Source organism: Penicillium longicatenatum, assembly GCF_028827895.1.
Source record: "Penicillium longicatenatum strain IBT 33135 chromosome Unknown contig_11_segment0_segment0, whole genome shotgun sequence".
Taxonomy (NCBI): Eukaryota; Fungi; Ascomycota; class Eurotiomycetes; order Eurotiales; family Aspergillaceae; genus Penicillium; species Penicillium longicatenatum.
In genome coordinates this window covers 1,547,502-1,569,314 of record NW_026643117.1, presented here as the reverse complement: position 1 = coordinate 1,569,314, position 21,813 = coordinate 1,547,502, and the positions used below count along the sequence as shown (strand labels likewise).

General features: G+C 49.3%; 8 protein-coding genes across 8 annotated transcripts; 5 read left to right on the top strand and 3 right to left on the bottom strand.

The window, feature by feature from the left end:
- Positions 1–157: 157 nt before the first annotated feature.
- On the bottom strand, positions 158–4,581 carry N7484_000583 (DUF3433 domain-containing protein; the record flags this gene model as incomplete). Its single annotated transcript, XM_057111004.1, has 3 exons — positions 158–1,016; positions 1,084–2,149; positions 2,205–4,581. The coding sequence occupies 3 exons, from the start codon at positions 4,579–4,581 to the stop codon at positions 158–160; spliced, it is 4,302 nt and encodes a 1,433-aa protein (XP_056978230.1).
- Positions 4,582–6,076: 1,495 nt separating this feature from the next.
- Positions 6,077–7,138, bottom strand: aspf4 (allergen Asp F4; the record flags this gene model as incomplete). Its single annotated transcript, XM_057111003.1, has 1 exon — positions 6,077–7,138. One exon carries the CDS (start codon positions 7,136–7,138, stop codon positions 6,077–6,079), a length of 1,062 nt encoding a protein of 353 aa, XP_056978229.1.
- Positions 7,139–8,768: 1,630 nt separating this feature from the next.
- On the bottom strand, positions 8,769–9,728 carry N7484_000581 (isocitrate lyase/PEP mutase family protein; the record flags this gene model as incomplete). The annotated part of the gene is made up of 2 exons (XM_057111002.1): positions 8,769–9,545; positions 9,594–9,728. The coding sequence occupies 2 exons, from the start codon at positions 9,726–9,728 to the stop codon at positions 8,769–8,771; spliced, it is 912 nt and encodes a 303-aa protein (XP_056978228.1).
- A 5,269-nt stretch (positions 9,729–14,997) lies between these two features.
- On the top strand, positions 14,998–15,252 carry N7484_000580 (uncharacterized protein; the record flags this gene model as incomplete). Its single annotated transcript, XM_057111001.1, has 2 exons — positions 14,998–15,046; positions 15,086–15,252. 2 exons carry the CDS (start codon positions 14,998–15,000, stop codon positions 15,250–15,252), a joined length of 216 nt encoding a protein of 71 aa, XP_056978227.1.
- A 705-nt stretch (positions 15,253–15,957) lies between these two features.
- Positions 15,958–16,396, top strand: N7484_000579 (uncharacterized protein; the record flags this gene model as incomplete). The annotated part of the gene is made up of 2 exons (XM_057111000.1): positions 15,958–16,122; positions 16,187–16,396. The coding sequence occupies 2 exons, from the start codon at positions 15,958–15,960 to the stop codon at positions 16,394–16,396; spliced, it is 375 nt and encodes a 124-aa protein (XP_056978226.1).
- N7484_000578 (uncharacterized protein) lies at positions 16,397–16,826 on the top strand (the record flags this gene model as incomplete). The annotated part of the gene is made up of 2 exons (XM_057110999.1): positions 16,397–16,556; positions 16,600–16,826. The coding sequence occupies 2 exons, from the start codon at positions 16,397–16,399 to the stop codon at positions 16,824–16,826; spliced, it is 387 nt and encodes a 128-aa protein (XP_056978225.1).
- A 346-nt stretch (positions 16,827–17,172) lies between these two features.
- Positions 17,173–17,825, top strand: N7484_000577 (uncharacterized protein; the record flags this gene model as incomplete). Its single annotated transcript, XM_057110998.1, has 4 exons — positions 17,173–17,184; positions 17,256–17,398; positions 17,456–17,684; positions 17,712–17,825. 4 exons carry the CDS (start codon positions 17,173–17,175, stop codon positions 17,823–17,825), a joined length of 498 nt encoding a protein of 165 aa, XP_056978224.1.
- Positions 17,826–20,248: 2,423 nt separating this feature from the next.
- Positions 20,249–21,745, top strand: hosA (histone deacetylase HOS2; the record flags this gene model as incomplete). Its single annotated transcript, XM_057110997.1, has 1 exon — positions 20,249–21,745. One exon carries the CDS (start codon positions 20,249–20,251, stop codon positions 21,743–21,745), a length of 1,497 nt encoding a protein of 498 aa, XP_056978223.1.
- Positions 21,746–21,813: the final 68 nt, after the last annotated feature.

Genomic DNA, 21,813 nt, shown 5'->3' with positions numbered 1-21,813 from the left:
CATCAAGTGTACTAGTATTGGGGCAAAATATGCCTGAGATGAGGGTTTTTTTGGTCTGTGTTTGCCATTTTGATTCAACTCTGTTTATGTCAACAATCCTGGAGTCATTGAGCCGACCTCAAGATATTATAATCCCCCACCAAGCAGATATGTAGCATTATATATTTTCCTCTCCACCCCTAACATTCCAAGTACTATTCCTCTCCTTCGAGAACTCCGGTTCAGAAACCCAATGAACACCAGGTCCCTGTCCATAGCTCTCCTCCATCTCAATTCCCCATCTCAGCCCTCCATCCTCATCAACAAACCAGCCCAATCTTGTGCTCAACCCTTCATAGTCACCCACCAACAGCTTCCCTGACTCAACCTCCCGCACCACCTGTAGGAAATTTGCGCTGCCGGATATGAGTACTAGGACATCACCTAGACACTCGACGTTCCGGACTAGGCTACCGAAGTACCGTCTGTGAAGTATTGCGACAACAATGGTCGTAAGAATCAGCCAGCCCATTATACTGATACTGAGCCAGACGGCGACGGCATTCATCTGGAGGAGCTCGACGCGTTGGGATATTTGCGCCGAGACTGTCCGATTTGTATGGGAGATGGGATTGACATCTTGGTACTTGGAGACTGTTCTATCAGATAGATAATAAGCAGCCCAGTCAATAACGGGGCCGATATCACTTGGTAGGCTTGCGTTGATCTTTTGGTAGGCCCATCCGCCTGTTTCCATGGAGATGTTGTTGCTGACAAAATGCTGGAAGAAGGTCGTGTATGTTTTCTCGGCTAGTTGGGTGAATGTCTCTGGATCCAGGAGTGCTGTTGGATCCTTTCCGGCCATCGTGTACATGGCGTACGTCATGAAGTCCATGTTTAGACCGTTCATCTCGTCGCGGATGTTGTAGGTGTTGTCGTCTAGATCTTCGATCGTGTAGCCTAGGGAATGGGCGGCGCCACCGATATGGAGAGTGTCGGCGGATGTTAGAAGTGCAGCCATAAAAAGACGGCCGTAGCTAGGTTTGGTATATGACTGTTAGTTTATTTGGCTAAGAGATGGAGGATCCTATCGGGGTAACTAACCTCAGCGTCACGTTGTAGTATGTCGTTGACTCGCGCATTTTCGTGTAAGAGCTGTTGTGAGGAAGGAAGCTGTCAGACCAAGGCTCCGATACAGCCTCAGGTGTACTGAGGATATCAAAAGCCTGAATCTCGCCGTTGGTAGGGTTCACTGTGATTTTTGCGTTGGCTGTTTCAACAATGGGCTCACAATTGAACAAGGACATCGACGGTGGCTCAGAGAATAACAAGTAAGGCTCAGTAACCGATAATTCTACTTCGTCGTCATTGACTTTGATTCCTGTTGTTGCTTCGCCATGAAACCATTTGGCTGTGAAGTTTCTTTGCCAAAGTCGAGGACTCCAAGTCCTGATATCATCATTTGGGGACCAGTACCCAACTCCAACTTCGCCTAAGCGAGAATCGGCACTCCCATTGCCACAACAGATAATCTCAGATGGATTGGCAAAAACAGTCGTACATCCTGGACACTCAGTCCAGTTTTGAGAAGCCGACAATGGAGTGATAACACTAGGATACTGTCGGGAGTCAAAGGTATTGCCTAGTTGATATCCTCCCTCAAGTCCCGTGGGGATCGTGGACTTGTTATAAATGGTGTGATTTGACAAGTCGACCATGGTGAGCCAATTTGAAACGTTCGCGAGGATCTGCAACGATGGTTGACTGCACTGAATACGGCCTCGAATGGCAGGTGTTTCAAAGGTGACGTTGGTGACAGGGATGGAGCTCGTGTCATCTGCTGTGCTGGCACCAAGGGTAGACAGGGATTTTGAAGAGGTGATGTTGCTTAAATCCAAAGGAACAAAACTCCAACCATCTTTACTCCAAGCAGGCTGTGAGCCATTTAGAGCTAGCTGGATGGTAGCCGTATACATCCAATAAGAAGAAATGTTCTGGTAGAGCTCTTCGAGAACGACAGCCGTATAGCTATCCGAGCTTTTTCCAAGGAAAGCTTGCTGCGTTTCAAAAACAAAAGGTATGTCACGAACTTCGAGCTGCCGCTCAAGGGTGACGGGCTGAAGGACATTGCCGGCTCCACGATCAAAAAGAGCGGACATGGAAGTGGTATCTAGAGAATGCCCATGAGTACTATAGTTAAATTGGAAGGCATGATCTCAACTTACACACAGGAGAGAGGGTCGAGCCCAATGTGACTAGGAAAAGCATCCAATGCTTGTTAAAAATCGCTTTGCCAGCTGCCCAAAACCAGTATGAAGTCTGATAAGAGAGATCAACTCCCTTTTTGTAAGGTGGATTTTTATCGGACATCGACAGAAACGGTTGGAGGCGACGGAAATTATCATCAATAGCACCCCACCACAAACCAAGAAGCGTTGCTATCACGGTTGGAATCATGGAAAATGGCGCGACAGAAGAGACATCACTACCAAACATAGATAGCTGAATCTCATAGACAAAGGCTTTGCCATAGAGCCTGTAGCTCTCTGCGTAATGATAGAGAACAGCAACACCAGTGATAACAAGTGCAAATAGCGTCACTAGTATGATGAGTGCCGGAAGACGAAGGATCAATGGAGTTCCGTTCCTAGACTGAGGTGATTCATGCTCTCTCGCAGTATCGGGGCTGCTTTTGGACAAACCAGACGAGTCCGTATAGAACAACTCCCCATCGAGTCTCTTCTGCAGCTCATTTGATGACGGCTGTCGGAGACATTGAAATCCAGATCTTGTCCTTGGATTCTGAGCAATCAGATATGCAACACCAACTACCGTCGCAGGGTCTTTTTGCAGATTCAATGGCCTCTTTCGAAGCCGAGAAAGCCACCAGACTGTACCGACAAGCAAGAAAGAGATGGCAAACAGAATGCCCAGAGCAATCGCAGCCCCAGATTGGACAACAACGCGAGTTTGGACTGAGTTGACCTGACCTTGCATGGACACCTTGCGAGAAGCGCCGTTCTGGGTCAAGGCTGACTGTAGCACCTCGCCAAAGAAGCGTTGCCTCGCTTTCCCAGCAGAGGTTATCATGTTCGGATCTCTGACCAGCTCAGTCATGTTGTAATTATAAAGAGCGCCTAGCAGGATACCGGCACCTCCTAACAGTGCCGTCTCAGACCATATAATGGAGATCATGTAGGTTGGCCACTCCACATTGAGGACTTGATCTCTAAATTGCGTGGTATTGAAAAGCGTGTCCGGGATGGTGACCTTATTTCGCTCATAGTCACTCTCATTAAAGGATATCTCCGGCTCATCTCCATCGAGCGCAACTGTCGCCGTAATGTTGGCCATGTAGTATTTCGTGTCACATAGATGAGCCGAGTAGATGCCTTTGGATGAGGTCCACGGCTCAGTGACAACGATGATCTCTTGGTCAGCACACTCTGTCGTATGGTTGACTCTGGTGGACTTCTGATCCACAGTCAAGACGTCCTCTGGATAAAAGAACGTTGAAGTGTTCGACCAACTGCCTCCTCCAATAAGGAACATCCTCTCTGCCACTTCTAGACCGTATTTGCAACCACTAGGGCTCGACCAAGTTGCCGAAATGGCATCCTGTGCAGCTTCGCCTTTCTTGAATGAGATGGAGCTGTTGGCCTGTGCCTCTACAGTCATTTCCGTACAGCTCAGTTCGGACCTGAACATTGTTGTCTGGCCTTCCCACGTCTGCGAAGAACTTGTAGGTAAAGAATTGATGGAATCGTCTTGCAAGTCGGCAGGCCAGAAAGGCAGTATAGTATAATTGTCCGTAATCCACGGGGATGTCGACACATTCTGAAGAAGGTTGGCAATCGTCCGGAAGTGGGTCGCGCGATCGGCATTGATGGGTAGAGGCGAATCACTCAAGGGTGCAAGTTGCAAAAAGTCCTTCGTTTGGGGTACAACTAAGTCTTCGGAATATAGGTAGGCTGAAGAAAGAGGTGATATTGCCAGAAAGCCAAAAATATTGATGAAGGACGCGCAGATCAAGATCCAGCTTCGTCTGCCGTTCTTCTTTTTGGCAAATCCGTCATATAGAGCGGTCCACCAGGGACCTGGGGTATGGAGAATACTGTTGGATGCTTTTGCCCCCTCTGGTCGGGCTAGTCGAGCAAAGGGCTCTGTTCGCTTCACGTCATCGAACAACATGGCTGTGAGTTGGATATAGATCACAACAATCATGGTCGGGCTATATCTCCAGCCAAATAATAAGGCGGCGGATCCATCGTCTGACCCCAAGCCATAGTTATTTGCGGATCTCCACCAAAGCAGAAATGTGATAAGACAGAGGGCAAGAGTGACGCAACTCAGAATTCCCAAGAACCAATAACGAAATGTATAAGGAATCCAGCTCCCAGTGTGATACTTTTCCGCTTCATGGTCGTCGCTATCTTCCGGTTGAACATTAGTTCTTCCTGCGCTGGTCAAACTTGAAACCTCGCTCTCATTGCTTCTGCTTATTGAACCAGACCGGCTAGATGGGACTCGAGATGTAAAATGAGAGCTAGAATTGCTGCCGAGGATATCACGATCAGATGTGTTATATTGACGTGTTGTCATAGTCGAAAAGCAGCACTATGCGTGCCTGCCCAGCTCACAATTATGGCATATAAAATAAGAAAATTATTACCAAAAGCCAAGTATGATTCCAGCATGTGCCATGCTTATAATAACGCCTCTCACGGGATTATCTCCCGCGGGGCTTCTTCCTAGGCGAGGGTTGAGGGTCCAGATGCAGGGAAACAGGGTTTTGAAACAGAGGCTATTCTCTCTTCGAGATAGTTGGAGAGGGGTGCATCATGAACGCCAATAGATTTTCCTCATTAAACGCACCTCGAGGACGAAGAGGAGACGCGGGATGGACCGTATGCAGTGTGCCACCTTGCATATTGGCCCCCGCAGGATCATTTGCCAGCGGTTGCATGCATCCCTTCCAACCTACTCAGACGTCTGAAATGGAAATGTAACCATAATTTCCGCAGATATTTGCAATGACAAAAGGAGCTTGGAAATACCCTTACTAGTTTGATTGTGTAGAAATCATGGTTGTTCAGTTTCTATCTCGCAGAGGCGCACCAGCGGGTCCATCGTCTCAGCGAATGACGAACCACTCAGTTAGCGCCGGGTATACAGAACACCTGAATTCCACAGCAAAGTTATCCACAATTATGCAGCTAGAGAAAGTCCAGCGTTTTGAATAACCGCTGGGAGGCTATAACCCTGTCATTTTGCCAGTCTAGTCAGTCTAGGCTCGTTTCTTCGCCGCACTAGATGTGATGGGACGTTGGTTCTTGCATGTACGCTAATAGTAACAGCCCCGCTACATGTATTATAAGAAGAGGCGCTTTTCTTTGTTCAACAATATGTACTTGCATTCATCTCAATGGTCTGATTTTCTTCAGTCTTTTCTTCAGCTTTTCTTCTCTTTCATTGATCCACGTTGCAATGGTCATTGTTGGTAAGACACCATGGCTTATGGAGCGGTCATGGCTTGTTTCAACGAGTGCCACGGTTCTTGTGGTACAGATCCGTGCACATTTTAAGGTTGACTAACACAGCGATCAAACAAAAGCCTCCAAGGCATTGATGTATTGCCGTTAACATGGTAAATCTTGGTCGTCTTGGGGGTCGGCCCGTCAGGTAAGTCATCCTGAACCACAGGGCTATCATGTCTGACCTATTAGGACAGCTACGAAGATGACCGGTCTTAAATGGCACCACAGCACGGCGATTAAAATTGTCTGCCAAAATATCTAATGTCCAAGGACTGAAGAGAAAAAGAATACCAAGACCTGAGACTGGAGAAAAAAAAAATAACCTTCGATATGAACTAACCCAGGTGGTATATGTACAGAGAATCATAAAGATGAACGCAGGTCATACAAGATGTATGCAGGTCCTTGGGAAAAAGGAGGTATCCGGAAGAGCGGCCAGGGCCGAACGTACGGATAGAACATCAGTAAGCCACCGCCGGCTTGGAAACATTTGCGCAAGAAGGGTAAGAGAAATCAAGAACAGCACGCTGACATCGAAAGGAGACATGTCGCGCCTTCGCTTAGGCGTAGTCAAGATTGACGACCAGACGGACAGCCTCAGCGTTGATGTTACCACCAATGCCGTTGATAGTAGTCTCAGCAGAGGTGTAGGCGTTGCTGACAGAGCCCATGCCCTTGGTAATGGAAGAACACTGGCTCTTGTCGTGGGTGCAGATCTGCATACCCTGAATGGTCTTGCCGGCGTTCTGGGCCTGAATGCAGGAAACATCCCAGCTGCTGAAGTTGGGAGCCTTGCGCATGGTGAACTCACCCCAGGTGGCGGCGTAGGAGCCGTAGTCTGACAGGGGGCACTCGTCACCCTGGTAGGCAGCCCATCCACCAGTGGACTCATCGTCGATGACGACGTAGGCGATCTCGTTGGGAGCCAGGGTGAAGGACAGGGCCTTGTTGGGGCTGAAGAAACCGGTCATCTCGTTGGTGGGACCCATCTTGTTCCAGAAGATGACGGTCCAGTCATCGGTGTTGCTTCCCTCGAAGCGAAGGACGTTACGGTACCTGCTGGCGTCGGACTCGGAGACACGCTGGATGTTGCTACCCCAGGGAATACCGGTGTTGCCGGACCACTCGATGCCGAGGGCCTCAGCGATGTAGTTGGGGGCACCGAATCCGTCGGTGGAGAAGTCGCCGTCCGAAGGGTAAGAGGTCCAGTCACCACCGCTGGAGGCAACGGGGGTAGCACTGACGCTGGACTCAACAGCAGGGCTGGACGAGGTGGTGGTAGGCTGGACCGTGGTGGTCGGGGGAACATAGATAGAGGTGGAGGAAGTCGAGAACGAGGTGGAAGTGGAAGTGGAAGAGGCAATCTCGCCAGCCCACTCGTTGATCCAAGACTCGAGAACACCGTCAATGGTGGCATAGACCACATCACCAACAGCACGAGCCTTCAACTCCTCAACCATCTGAGCGGCAGGAGTGACGTCCGGCGCCGGGACCGCTTCGACATCCTTAACAACGTCTGCCAGTTGTGCGTGAGCATGGCGACGCTCATGGCCGTGGAGGCGAGCGACGGCCGAGCCCGCGGACAGGGCCGTCAACAAAAGAAGAGAATCCTTGAACTGCATTTCGAAATGAAAGTGTTTAAAGAGTGACTGAGCGAGAAAACGCTCGAAAACAGTTCAAAAAAGAATGTGTGGGTTAACGGTGGCCCTTGAGTATGGAGAAGGAGAGAAGGGAAGGAGCGAGGGCTGATATTTAGTCGGGGCACACAACCTGGATCAGGGGCGTGTTGCCGTTGATTGGCTTCACTACTTGTGGTTCCTGAGCGCCATTCACCCACTGATCAGGTTTTATTGGATGAATCCACTGTGGATCTCTAGGCCGAGACCCCTGACCTGGCTGCAGACCCTGTACTGGGTACCTTATCCCATTACTGGTTCTGTGGGCGGAGCCTAAGTACATTGTACCTGACCCGTCCCTGGAGCCTGGCCTTGTTTACTCGTAATTTCTTTGACTCGATAGCGGAAAGTATACCATTCACTGTTCTTTACTAACAAGACTTCAATGGAACAAATGTCAAAAACGTGTGGGATCGGAATGTGTGTACCTGGAATGTTTCCTCAGACCCTTAATTAAAAACCCTTAAACCCTTGACCCTTGACCCTGAACCCTTTCGCTCCTAAGCAGCCACATCGCCAGGTTCCCCACAACATTGCAGTCCAGACCAATCATGCCATCCCCAAGCCCTGTCTTACGTGTCTCCGCGCACATCCCCTCGGAGGTTTGGAACACGGGTCCATGCAGGGTACCTGATCTGTGATGTCAACAAATCCGAACTCTACACGACATGTCCAACTCAATTCTACGCGCCCAACGAACAACGCATCTATCGTGAACCAGTCACTTCGAAATCGACGGTGTATCGGGCGCACTGGCCTAGGCCACAACGATCGACCAACGGGGGGCGATAGCGTCAGGGCTCCATCCCCTAGCCTGACAACTGGGTCCCCTAGGAAGGGGTCGTGCGAATGATACCAAGTCCTGTACACCGATATGTGCAGTAAGGCCCTAGAACTTGTCAAGGATCTGAGAATCACTAGAATTTTCCGGCTCCACTGCGCCCTCCACTTCCGACTCCATTGCGCAGGCGAAAAATTATTCGACTACAATCCAGACTGGCTGGGCGTCTTGGCTAGTGTGCCGTTTCGGAGTTCAATAGTAAACTTTATTTTTGGGCATAATGGCGTTCCAATATATTAACATGAATTAATCATAACTGTGTCGATCAGGGAATACCTATTTCTGGGGATGCAGAAACGGTCGGCTGGCGACTGCATTTCGAAATTCGGGCTCGTTGCTTCGAGGATCCCCAGTGACACAATTGTTTGTGCGATTGACCGCAATTTCCCAGGACAAAGCTTTGGCAAATTAAACATGTGCAGCCAGGGGTCACCGCGGCGAATCCGTGGTTGGGTAAGCGATCGGCGATTTGTTCCACTGGTGCTGACTTCTGAAACGGATGAGCTAATCACTGTCACTTGGACAAAGCGTCTACATCGTGTTTGTTTATTTTTATCATCTTCAAATCCAGGTGGCTGAATGATTTTCTTGAATAATCATCAATTGGTGGAGATGTTACTATTTCCAGATGCGTCATAGCGCTTTACTGCCTCCAACAAAGAGATGAGCAAAATATTGACTAGGCAACAGAGTCAATCTACACAGCCATGGACAATCTTTACCAACTAGATCAGATCACGGCAAGTCTACACCGCCGTCAAACGCAGCTCCGCCCGCCTCCGCATCCAACTTCACACTCTCATCAAGGCCACACACTCTAAAGAGCATCTGAGGCGTCAACTCCTTATCCAAACCAGGCAACCCATCCCTCTTCAACTTCTCCAATCCCTCCCGCATAGCCATGAGCGCAGGCCCAATAGTCGCAAAAGGAAAGATGATAATCTTAAATCCAAGCTCCTTCGCCTCAGATGCCGAGATCGAAGGCGTGGAGCCATGCTCAACCATATTAAGCACCAAAGGCCAAGGCGCAAGATCTTTTACCGCCTGCGCAGCCATCTCCCGAGATGAAACCCCCTCAAGGAATCCCACGTCCGCACCAGCATCGCGCGCGGCTCGGAGTCTTGCCAGACTCTCCTCGTATCCATGTCCCTGCAACGCGTCAGTGCGCGCAATGACCACGATATCACTCCCGATTCGCTGGCGTGCTTGCACAGCAGCCCGAATCCGGGTTGCGTAGGTCGCTGTGTCGACTAGCAGTTTTCCGGAGAGGTGGCCACAACGCTTTGTTTGGACTTGGTCTTCGATATGGAAGGCTGCGACGCCAGATCGGGCGTATTGCTCTGTTGTGCGTGATACCATGATTGGGCCGCCGTAGCCTGTGTCGGCGTCGGCGATTAAGGGTGTGGAGGGGGAGAGGTTTGCTAGCATTTCGGCGTTGTTTCGCATGTCGTTGAGGGTGCAAATGCCCAGGTCTGCTTGTCCGTGGACGGAAGCTGCGGTTCCTGCTCCGGTCTAGTGATCATTAGCTTTGCTCTGCTAATTGTTGACAGTAATACTAACCATGTACAGCGCATCAAATCCGGCTGCGAGTGCCATGCGTGCTGACATGCCATCATACACACCTGGAGCCACAACGAAGCCATTGGGATCCGCGAGGACCCGTCGTAGATTGGTAGCTCCTTGATTAATCGTCATGACGTCTCGATAGACTGGGTTAGATTGATTCAAAAGGAATACCGCACACTTAATTATGCAGTTGATTTATAAAAGACAAGAGAAGAGAAATCCCGGAAGTCCCGCTTTCAGTTATCACTTTTTATACCTACTCGCGGTCTGGAAATCCACGTGTACCCCTCTAAGCTTTTTTCTTCACCCCCACCCCCAACTGCTGTTCGATGATGCGCTCTCCACCGAGCCGGGCCCGATACCGGGATTATGTCATATAACTCGGCGTTTTAGCGTACTCGCCGAACCAATGCCGAGTATGTAGACCTGGAATTAAGTACGGCTTTTTGTGCCGAGTCTAAAACAGATTATTCATCATGATCAAGGTGGATTAATTGTGTCGGCGTCCTATGTACAGTGGCAACCATTATCGCCACAACATCAACAAGCTCTTTCGATCCCTATCACATGGTGGGTTAATTCCGTGCATGGATAATTATGTAAGATCACGTTTTAAGCTTGTATCCTGGCTCGGAACGAGTAAACGCCAGAGTAATGAATCTACATACATATGCTCTTACAGCTTTTAAAGTAATTATAAATGAACTTGGTGACGCTGGCCCCAAAGAGAGTGGACTCCAGACCCGAGTAGAGTCCTGAGATACCCCCTCGCTCCATGATCCATCGGATCGCATCGAGATTGGTGGAGTGGCGCGTGCTTGGACTCGACCTGCGCTCTTGTGGACAAGGTGATGAGGGGGTATCTGGTAAGTAAATTTAGCGCCGGCCCATGGGAGAAGAACGTGGGATAGCCTACCAGACGCACCGCGAGATGTCCATCACGTTCTCGGATGACAGAATGAGGCCCACGGCCAGGATGAGCAACGAAATGAAGTCTTGTCACTTAGATAGACTGGCAATAGAAGACATTCTAGCTGTAGCTTCCGTAGACGTGGCATGGGTCGCTCCCTCTAGTGGTGTTTCAATCTGCGGTTCAGCAGCCTTGAAGGGTGAAGCTTCCCATTCTTTCCAAGTGGATATCGATGACAAAGTGGATGGGTGGTCAGGGCCTAATCGCTGGCAGCGACATTCAGCACACTTAGCCATCATTTGCAAGGCAGCTTCGTCTTCGCCTAAGGATTTCAAGGTGATTGCCAGATTATTCATGCTGTTCAGAGTGTCTGGATGCTCGGGCCCAAGTGCCTTAGAGCATAGCTTAAGCTCTTCGGCCTGAAGCTCTTCGGCCTCCTTCCATCGCCCCTGTTTCCGGTAGGTTGATGCCAGATTAGCCATGCTGGTCAGAGTGTCTGGATGCTCTGGCCCAAGCACCTGCTCACGAGCCTTCATCACCTGTACCCCTAGCTCTTCGGCTTCCCTCCATCGCCCCTGGTCCTGGTAGGTTGATGCCAGATTAGCCATGCTGTTTAGAGTGTCTGGATGCTCTGGCCCAAGCACCTGCTCACGAGCCTTCATCACCTGTACCCCTAGCTCTTCGGCTTCCCTCCATCGCCCCTGGTCCTGGTAGGTTGATGCCAGATTAGCCATGCTGTTTAGAGTGTCTGGATGCTCGGGCCCAAGTGTCTTAGAGCTTAGCTTAAGCCCTTTGACCTGAAGCTCTTCGGCCTCCTTCCATCGCCCCTGTTTCCGGTAGGTTGATGCCAGATTAGCCATGCTGTTTAGAGTGTCTGGATGCTCGGGCCCAAGCACCTGCTTGCGAGTCTTAAACACGTGCACTTCAAGCTCTTCGGCTTCCTTCCATCGTCCCTGATTCCAGTAGGTTGATGCCAGATTATTCATGCTCCTCAGAGTGTCTGGATGCTCTAGCCCAAGCACCTGCTTGCGAGTCTTAAACACGTGCACTTCAAGCTCTTCGGCTTCCCTCCAGCGCCCCTGTTTCCAATAGGTTGATGCCAGATTAGCCATGCTGGTTAGAGTGTTTGGATGCTCGGGCCCAAGTGCCTCAGAGCATAGCTTACGCCCTTTGACCTGAAGCTCTTCTGCTTCCTTCCATCGCCCCTGGTGCTCGTAAGTTAATGCTAGATTAGCCATGCTGGTCAGAGTGTGTGGATGCTCTAGCCCAAACAACTGCTTACAAGTCTCCATCACCTGTAGCTGGAGCTCCTCAGCTTTCTTCCATTCCCCTCCTAAATTATACACCAAGCCAAGCGTATTTAAACTACTCATTGATTTCTCATTCTTCGGTCCAAATAGATCCTTCCTTGCTCTTAAGGCGTATTTTGCCATCCTTTTACCATCGACGAAGTTTCCTTTCGTCAATGCAAATGATGCTGCTTTTTGAAGTAGTGATGCCCTTTCTTCCATTGAGGCTTTTCCAAGATGTTGTCGCATCAGTGTACGCTGCACATGGGGAAACAGCAATTGACACTCCTTCCAATTCTCAAAATCGCCTTCGGGAAAATTATTATTGAGCCTTCGGGTGAAGATTTCGTTCCAGTGCTCTAAAATGCCTTGAGCTTGAAGCCATTCCTGCATTCCTAGCTGGACCAATCGGTGCATCTCAAAGTTCGCTTGGTCTGAAGTAATAGATATCAACGAATAGTCTTTGAGCAAAAGTATATCGTTCTCAAACTTGTCGATCTCGCTGGATAAGCTTTCATCATCCTCTGTGTCACTTATATTGCTTCTGTGATCCGTTTCCTTTACGATTTTGCCTTCTCGTAGAAGACTCTCAGGGATCCCTTGTCTATCAAAGAAGCTCATTAGAGATAAGAGATCTGCCGCTGATGGCCTTCTTTCCCGAATATCCTCAAATGATATCTGCCAGGTTAGAAGGATAGCATTCTTGGCTTCTGGGTCTCTGCGAAGCTGGCCCTCTTCATGATCGAGAAGCTTGATTTTCTGGCGATCACTCTGCTGAAACCTTTTCAAATATTGTGTGACTGTCTCACGTGGTGCTCTTTGCTTAATGAAGCCCGCCGCTTGCACGATCGCGAGCGGCATAAGATCAAGAGCAGTGACTAGCTGAACAACTGCAGACCGATCATACTGTGCATCGATCTTCTTTTCAAAAAGCGAGATTGCGTCGGGTTCGTTCATCGGTTTAATAGGAAGTATATCATAGTCTTCCACGGTTCTCAAAGCTACCTGTCTGCTTCGGCTTGTCATCAAAACACAGCCCATTGAGTTCTGACACAAATACGACCAGATCGATCGTTCAGGTATACCACCATGATCATTGACCATGCTAGACCGTGTTGAAGGCATCGCATGTAGAAACTTATCGTCGTCGAGATTATCCAGAACGAGAACCCACTTGCCAACATTTGCATTATTGAGCCAATTGTGAAGTAGCTTGAAAATATTTGCCTTAGGATCTTGCCGACCTCGTATCTTGACTCGGTCGGCAATCTCCCGGCAACTCTGTTCAAAGCGAGTTGCGTTGCTCGCATGGATCCAGAACACCCACGTGTCGGGCGATCGATCTCGAACTCGATAGCAATATTCTATCGCAAGTTGCGATTTCCTTATATAGAATTAGTAACAAGTGCGTAATGTCTGTCCCTTACAAACTCACCCCGCACCGCCTAGGCCGACAAGTGCTATCCGAGCACCTTGCGTAGAGGCCTTGGCTTGTATTTGATCGAGTAGTGTTCCACGATCAACAAAATCTGGGTCACGACGGAACGGGACGGTCGAGAGAGGGAGTGGTGGAGTCTCAGGTCGTTCTGGATCAAGAAGCGGGTATCAGTCCTGGCTGTGAGGAGGCCTATCCATGGATGCCCTGTGAAACTTACCTGGGGGTGGATGGATCGCTCCATAATTATTTCCTACCTGAATCCCTGAGTTCGTGCCATCGAATGAGATGGAAGTCATGGTAAGTACAGCCCTGGTTCACGATATATTTTGATGTCTTTTTGAAGTGTTTTGAAGAGCAAATGTATTAAGTTTCAGATGATAGACCATTCATCCTTAGCCTCACTATCATGTGACCTGGGCGCTTAGATTGATGAGGTGTTTCTTTACTGCAGCAGAAATTGGAACGCACATACAGCTGACCTAGACAGCCGAGCTATGGGCGAGTCTTTGGTCAATCTCTTTGCGTCGTGGAAGACGACATCGAGCCTTCTACTTCCAAGGTTCCAGCCTGGAAGGCCCAGAGTAATAGCTGGGAGAAATGGTTTTTGGAACATGATTACGACCTCTAGCTTAAGCAGCGAGATCGTAACCTATACCACGGCCTCAGCACACTGACTAATAGAATTTCGTCCTCATCAGCCTCAAAGTAGGTTTCTGGGAATGCTAAAGCCCGCAGAACAGGAATCACTCCGTTTTATACACGGCCTTGTACGTGGACGACGGTGCTCTCGCGTTCAATAATGTCAAGGTGCAATCAAATTCGCTCGAAAGAGACGAATTATTTCAAGGTCGACGAAGCTCGAGATTCTTTGATTAACCCACTCTGGATGATCACAATCAAACTCCAACATGAGCAATATGCCATAATAAAAGGTTTCTGACTCCTCGGAGGACTGCTTAACATTGGATTTCCATAATGCATCTGGTGTTGCACCTGGCTGCATCTGCAAATAGAAGAGCCTGAAATGTGCAGAATCATATGGTTTCGAATATCAGGCTGCCTGGTATCCCTTTATCGTCTTTATTGATGCACTCCCAAAATTTATCATAGGTCATATAGAAGACGATTGAGCATGAGACAACTTGAAATGTTATGGCGCGGATTGTCGGCATAATTTTGATGATGTAAGCTAGCTAGATTAGTAAGCCAGCACATAAGGTGTGCGCACAGAGATAGGAGAACAACCAGACAGACACATATTGAATCGAACACCCATAGGACCTTGATTGACCGCCCTGATTACGTGTTCCGACAGTTATGAGCCCGGAATTACTCTGATTACACTAGAATTGGTGAAATTGAGGCTATTCAGACGCATCTGGAAGATATCTGAACCGCCTACCCCTGAGCCGGATAGTGCAACTACCCGAACGTACCTCTGAAGCACACGTTAGGATCCGGACGGCATCGGATCAAGACATCATGGAATCGATTGGATCTGTCTCATCATGGAGAGGAGAGAAGTTAAAGGGGCCTGCCTAGTGGCACTCGTGGTATATGGCCATGAGACGCCTTGGAATGAGCCTACAAGTATGGGATATATGTAATCCGGAGCTGAGCAGGAGCACGGTGGTTCAACCGAAGGAACCCCCGAATATGCCCGCACAACCTACTCTGGATATCCCCGACGAGATCACGGCCGGAGCGCTGAAGTCTCTGAAGGAAGAGTTTAGGGAGAACCAGTCGATCTAGAGAGATGAAATGGACATCTACAAGATCCGATTAGCTACGTTCGAGAAACAAGAGAAGGGTCTGTGGACGATCGACTAAGCGATCACGGCATCCATAGAGCCAAAGCTTAACCGCGTTCTCGACCGTCTAGACACACCATACGAACGTATGCGTTTCCTTGCGAATAGGTTCTCGAGAACTAATGCGTATGGCGTCAAGGTGTTCCTAAGATGGAGAGAAGACGCAATAAAAGGACCGAAGAAGGGGGAAGACGTTCTGAAGTAGCTAGACAAGTGGGAATCCCTACGTGAAGAAGTCGTTAGCTTAAACTATGAGAATGCATCATTCCACCCACTATTATTCATGAAAGCGGTTAAAGAGGTTCTGCCGTCATGGTGGGAGAACCGGTTCCAATAGATCGTGATCAACAAGGAGACTATAGGTATGAATTCGATACTAGAGTCCTTCCACGTAACATACGCGGAGACCCCATGGAAGGCGTCCACACCAGCAGGAAACAACAAGCCTACGTTCGCAACGTCAAAGTGGCAAGGACATCAAGAAGCGAAGCCAGCAAAGTCCATAACCGAGTTCTCAGAACGTACGGACTGCCCATGTGGAGGCCCTCACCGCGCAACCTAGTACTAGGTATTTAACGAGGCGAAGCGTCCGGAAGGATGGTAAGCGGGTCGTAAGCGACAAGAAGCCATCGAAAAGGCGTTCAAAAAGGAGCCAGAGTGGAAGATCTAGATAGAAGAACAATTTAGTAAGACGTCTAAGAAGGAGATGGCAAATCATGCCTCTCAGATCGCGTTCGTAACCGCACTATCGACGGTTAAAGAGCACCACTATACGTAATGGATCCTGGATTCGGGCGCGAGCGTGCATGTGTGTAATAACTAGTCTATGTTCACGGAGTATCGTGAGAGCATATCTTCGCTCTAAACCGGAGAGAGCTAGACGCCAGCGGTCGGAACCAGAACGGTAGTGATGGAAGGTGTTAACCCAGTCACAAAGAAGGCCTATACAGTGACGCTAACTGATTGTCTTTATACGCCCTCTTTCCACTATAATCTAGTGTCGCTCGGACGACTAGAGCAGAAAGGGGCGTGGTGGGATATGCGGAAAGGGCATATAATGCATAATGGAGAGTCAGTACTTAGGATCTACTAGGAACGAGACGTCTACGTCTTCTCATAGCCAGATATAATAGATCTAGAGACCGTATAATATGCGCATGCCATACGAAGATCCGTATAACCATAGGTGTCAACTGCAACGGCAAAGACATGGCATAGACGTCTCGGACACGTCTATTAAGGAGCAATCTAGCAGCTACCGGAGCTCGTCAATAGAGTTAAGATCAAAGATAGGGAAGAGCAACTGGTCGGATCAGATAGCTAGCTATGCGAGGTATATAGCTTGGTGAATGCCCCCGGCAGATATCTCGGAGACCTATCGGACGACACTATGGACGTTACGGTCAAGTCTATTTCGATCTAATCTAGATGACGATGGGATACAATCAGCACTACTGGATCACGCACTTCTATATAGAAGGCATACGATTCCATTAGAGCATAACACACGTTAATAAGAATAGGTATCAAGATGCTATTAAAAGCTTTATAGCGTTTGCGATCAAGTGGCTACAATTACCAATTAAGGTATGGCACTCGGATAATAAGAAGACCGTGGACGACCAGATCCGTAAGGTTCTAGACGAGATGGGGTTCATCTATACCTTCACGGTCCCATATTCCCCGGAGATGAACGGTCCAGGTGAACGTTCTGGAGGAGTGCTCACGCTTCGAGCTCGAGCGCTTATTAAAGAAGGCAAGTTGCCGGACAAGCTCTAGCCCGAAGCCATCGCGACAGCGGTGTATCTACTGAATCGTACGCCAACGAGGTTGGAAAGTGGGAACTAGATAGTTCCGTGGGAAGAGGCTCGACAGTTCGTCGATAAATCAGAGCTGCCGAAGACGTCATTGGCGAATGTGCGTCTGTATAGATCTCTTGTATATTGTTGGAATCCGACCATTCCACGACTGGATAAGATACGATCCCGTGTAGAGATTGGGTATCTAGTCGGATACGTGGCATCAAATATCTGGAAGATCTGGATGCCACACCGTGGGTAGGTGCGTATAGTGAGAGATGCCGTCTTTGACGAGTCTCGACGTTTTTCGGCCGAAAACCAGCCAGATGAGGTCGTACGTATGCCGCTCCCGCAGAACGTGCATCTAGAGATCATAGAGGTAAGATACGAAGGTGAATCTATTCTATAGGGGCTTAATGAGCAAGTAGAGAGTGTAGATTCAGGAAGAGATGCTCTAGAACTATCTCCAACGGCAGGGGGTGCAGATGACGCGCAGGACCCGGCCAAGGATATGCTAGATATGCCACCACCTACCGTTGAAGATAGTCCTGAGTAGGATAGGATATAGGACTTAAATGATTTAAATAGTAAGGAAATAGATCCGAATAGACATATTAAACCGTCTCGGACGCCACCAAGATCTCCTAGCAACAACTCTGCCGCAGATCAGGGGGTGGGTGGGGTTATGAATAAGGAAAACGAAGGGTATAGAGGGGATCTAACGCTAGAGACTCCTATATTAATGCGAGAGACGAGCGAGCTCGCACGGTCAGACCCAGACGAAGACGAAGACGAGGTCGAGGACGTGGATGGAGCGGCTCTGGATATCGGGAATATCGTAAATGGACCGAGGATGCGCAGATAGCGACGAGATGAGGATTTCGCCTACCGCACGACGACGTTAGTAGATGATGATACTACATCCATGACCCTCCAAGCCTTTACAACAGGTCTATACGCCCCGAAGCCCTCGCACTGACAACACCGAGATGATCTTCCACCACCGCCAGAACGTTACAAAGACGTCTAGAAGCATCCGTTAAGTGACGGATTCAGCAAGGCCATGAGGGTGGAACTAGACGGGTTACAAGCGAAGGAAACGTACCAGGAAGTTAAGATACCGAAGGATCGAGGGACACAAGTGCTACCGCTCATATAGGTGTACGCGTACAAATTCGATCAGGACGGGTTTCTCATCAAGTGTAAAGCACGGATATGTGTGCGTAGAGACTTACAATCTATTTCGGCCGAAGAAAAACGGGCGGCAACGCTCGCTACTCGGACAGCGAGGACGCTTTTCGCCCTATATGCGGCGTACGACTTAGATCTCCGTCAGCGAGATGCGGTTACCGCGTTTCTGAACAGCAAGCTCCGTACAGAAGTGTATACCTTGATGCCGGAAGGCTTCAAGACCCAAGGGAGATGCTGGTTGTTACTTAGGGCCTTATACGGACTGAGAATTGCACCAAGACTCTAGCAGCAGGACGCTACGAGGGTTTTGAAAGGTCTCGGTTTAGAGCAGGTCGCGGAGGATCCGTGCGTGTTCGTCGGAGAAGGGATCATTATATTCTTCTATGTTAATGACATCCTTATAGCGAGTCATCATATAGCAAGAGAACGAGCACGTCAGCTCGAGCAAGAGCTCAAGAAATATTAGGAGCTCACAGATCAAGGTGATGCTGAATGGTTCCTCGGGATCAGAATCTTACGGAACCGTGTAGAACGGAAACTCTAGCTAGTTCAAGACAGCTACTTTACGAGCGTTACAGAGCGGTACAACCTCACCAGACGAGCATGTGTATAGACACTAGGGGCCGTGGAGAAGCTTAACCCATTCAAGGGGCAAGCGAGTCCGTAGAGCATATATGATTACCAGCAGAAGGTAGGATCAGTCCAGTATGGCACTACAATCACCCGTCCGGATGCAGCGAAGAAGGCTTCGACCCTCGCCCGGTTCCTTCAGAACCCAGGGCCCAAGCATCACGCCGCGATCGAACGCCTTATATGTTACCTTTACACGACGAGATACTGGGGGATCCAGTATAGGCCGGTCGAAGACGACCGGGACGTGGTTAGGATATCAAGCGACGCTTCATACGCGGACAACGGGGATCGAACGAGCTCTACTAGATACATATATCAGATATTTAGAGGCCCAGTCGACTAGAAGGCGACGAGGCAGAGAACAGTCACCACATCCACTACCGAGGCCGAGTTATTAGGTCTCTCAGACGCTAGCAAAGCGTTACAGTGGTGGGATAGACTATTCAGAAGGATCGGGTTCGAATACCCAGATAAACTCACGATCGAATGCGACAACACCCGTACGGTTGACCTGATTAACGCGGAAGACACGCCATTTAACACTAAGCTTCGACATGTGGATATACACGGTCACTGGCTAAGACAAGAGGTCAGGGAAGGTCGAGTTCGGATCCGATGGGTTCCGACCGGACAAATGGTCGCAGACGGACTCACCAAGGTGCTGCCGAGGCAAAAGCATGAGATATTCGTCAAACTGTTAGGCCTGGTGGACGTTGAGCATTTGATTATGGAATGAGATGGAGGGAATGATAAGTCAGCATGGCCTAATTAGGCAATGGAGGCTGATTGGGAAGATTGCAGAATTGAAGGAATTGGCTGATTATGGGTCCAGCTTAATCAATTGCAGGGTGCTTAAGCTGAGGGGGTGTGTCGGCATAATTTTGATGATGTAAGCTAGCTAGATTAGTAAGCCAGCACATAAGGTGTGCGCACAGAGATAGGAGAACAACCAGACAGACACATATTGAATCGAACACCCATAGGACCTTGATTGACCGCCCTGATTACGTGTTCCGACACGGATCCATGATCACATGACCTTGACCAGAGTGGAGCATCAATTTCAATCTAAATGCCCCACATCATTGTCGAGAGAATACATGTCAGTGAGGTCACTAAGGTGCAATCTGAACTCTTTCTAACAAGTGAGATAAGATCAATTATTGTGTGCCCATGTTTTACTCATCATCGGGGATTTTGACTGGTGTTCTATTTAACAATGTATGGATAGAAAACTACAAGCACAGCGAAACGAATGTTTCAATTGGAGCGAAAGTTATCAGAAAGACAAATCAGAACCAGATAAAATATTACTCAGACATAACCAAAGCCCAGAATTGCCAGAAAAATTTCACATCGAATCTGGTGGCAATTGCATTGATATAGACTATAGCTCCAAGGTGGCAAAGCTAGAGGAAATAGGAATAGGGAACGCCATGGATCTGGAATCCTTAGTCATCGGCTTCTCAAACCTTGAAACTTCGATCTCTCAACATTCAATCTCGAATTCACCTTTGATCCTGAAATGCGCCCGTCAGACTAGTCCTATCCCCTCCCTCGACAACCCCTCCATTTCCGATGGCTCGCCCCTCCGTCGTCCAAGAGTATGCCGCGCCCTCAACAACCCTAAGCCTCGACCACAAAGTCGCCCACGAGCGCCAGCTCTACAATGTCCCACGTCCGCAGGGCTACCGCGTATCATGGCATGCCAATCCAGCCGTGGAGCCACACCATTTCGGCCAGTCACACCCCATGAAACCATGGCGGCTCACTTTGACCAAGCAATTGGTAATGGCATACGGGATGCACCACGCGATGGACCTGTACCTTTCGCGCGCAGCGACATATGAAGAAATGGCCGAATTCCACGAAAGCGATTACCTTGATTTCCTCAAACAAGTCATGCCGGGCGATATCGACAAACCGGAGCAAAGCGATAACGTCATCCGCTTCAATTTCGGTGATGATTGTCCCATCTTCAACGGGCTGTACAATTACTGTTCCCTGTACGCAGGCGGAACTGTCGACGCAGCCCGGAAACTCTGCAACGATCAATCGGAGATAGCGATTAACTGGTCTGGAGGTCTGCACCACGCGAAGAAATCCGAAGCTAGCGGGTTCTGTTACGTGAACGATATCGTCCTCGGCGTCCTCCAACTCCTCCGTCATCATCCCCGCGTCATGTACATCGATATCGACGTCCACCACGGCGACGGCGTCGAACAAGCATTCTGGTCCACAGACCGTGTGCTCACAGTCTCATTCCACAAATACGATAAAGATAACTTCTTCCCTGGTACCGGTGCACTCGAAGATACGGGCCCAAATCACCCCCTAAACCCTGGCGCACATCACTCCATCAACGTCCCGCTAAACGATGGCATCGACGACGAAAGTTACATCTCGCTGTACCACGAGGTAATCGGTGCCTGTGTTCGCAATTACCAACCCGGCGCTATCGTTCTGCAATGCGGAGCCGACAGTCTTGGCTGCGACCGGCTTGGCTGTTTCAATCTTAACGTTCGCGCGCACGGTGCCTGTGTCGCGTTCACAAAGACATTCGGATTACCACTCCTCGTCGTTGGTGGTGGTGGGTACACACCACGAAATGTCTCCCGGGCGTGGGCGCATGAAACATCCATCCTGATAGAAGCGGATCAAATAATCGATACGACGATCCCTGAATCCGTGACGTTCCGGAATCACTTTGGTCCTGATTACTCTCTCTTCCCGCCTCTGTCTGAGATGCGTAAACTCGAGAATAAGAATACGCGGGCGTATCTTAGTGATCTGGTTGAATCTGTTCATGAGCAGCTGCGCTATATCAAGGGTGCGCCCAGTGTGCAGATGAGTTTCATTCCTCCTGATATCCTTGGTTTACGGGAGGATACGGAGAAGGAGATTGAAGAGCAAACTGCTTTGATGGAGGAGGAGTATGAGGAGCGAATGGGTGGTTCGGCTGCTGCGTCAAGTATCAGTCCTGCTGCTTCTGGTTCTGCCGGTGCTATTCCGCGTGGAAATAGGCGGAGGGACCTTGAGCGGGGAGCTGGGTACAGAGGCGAGTTATATTCATGATGCGGTATCATGGTGTTTGATTACTGGTTTCCATGGTGTTTGGGACATGGAGTTTTGAGCGTAGTCTG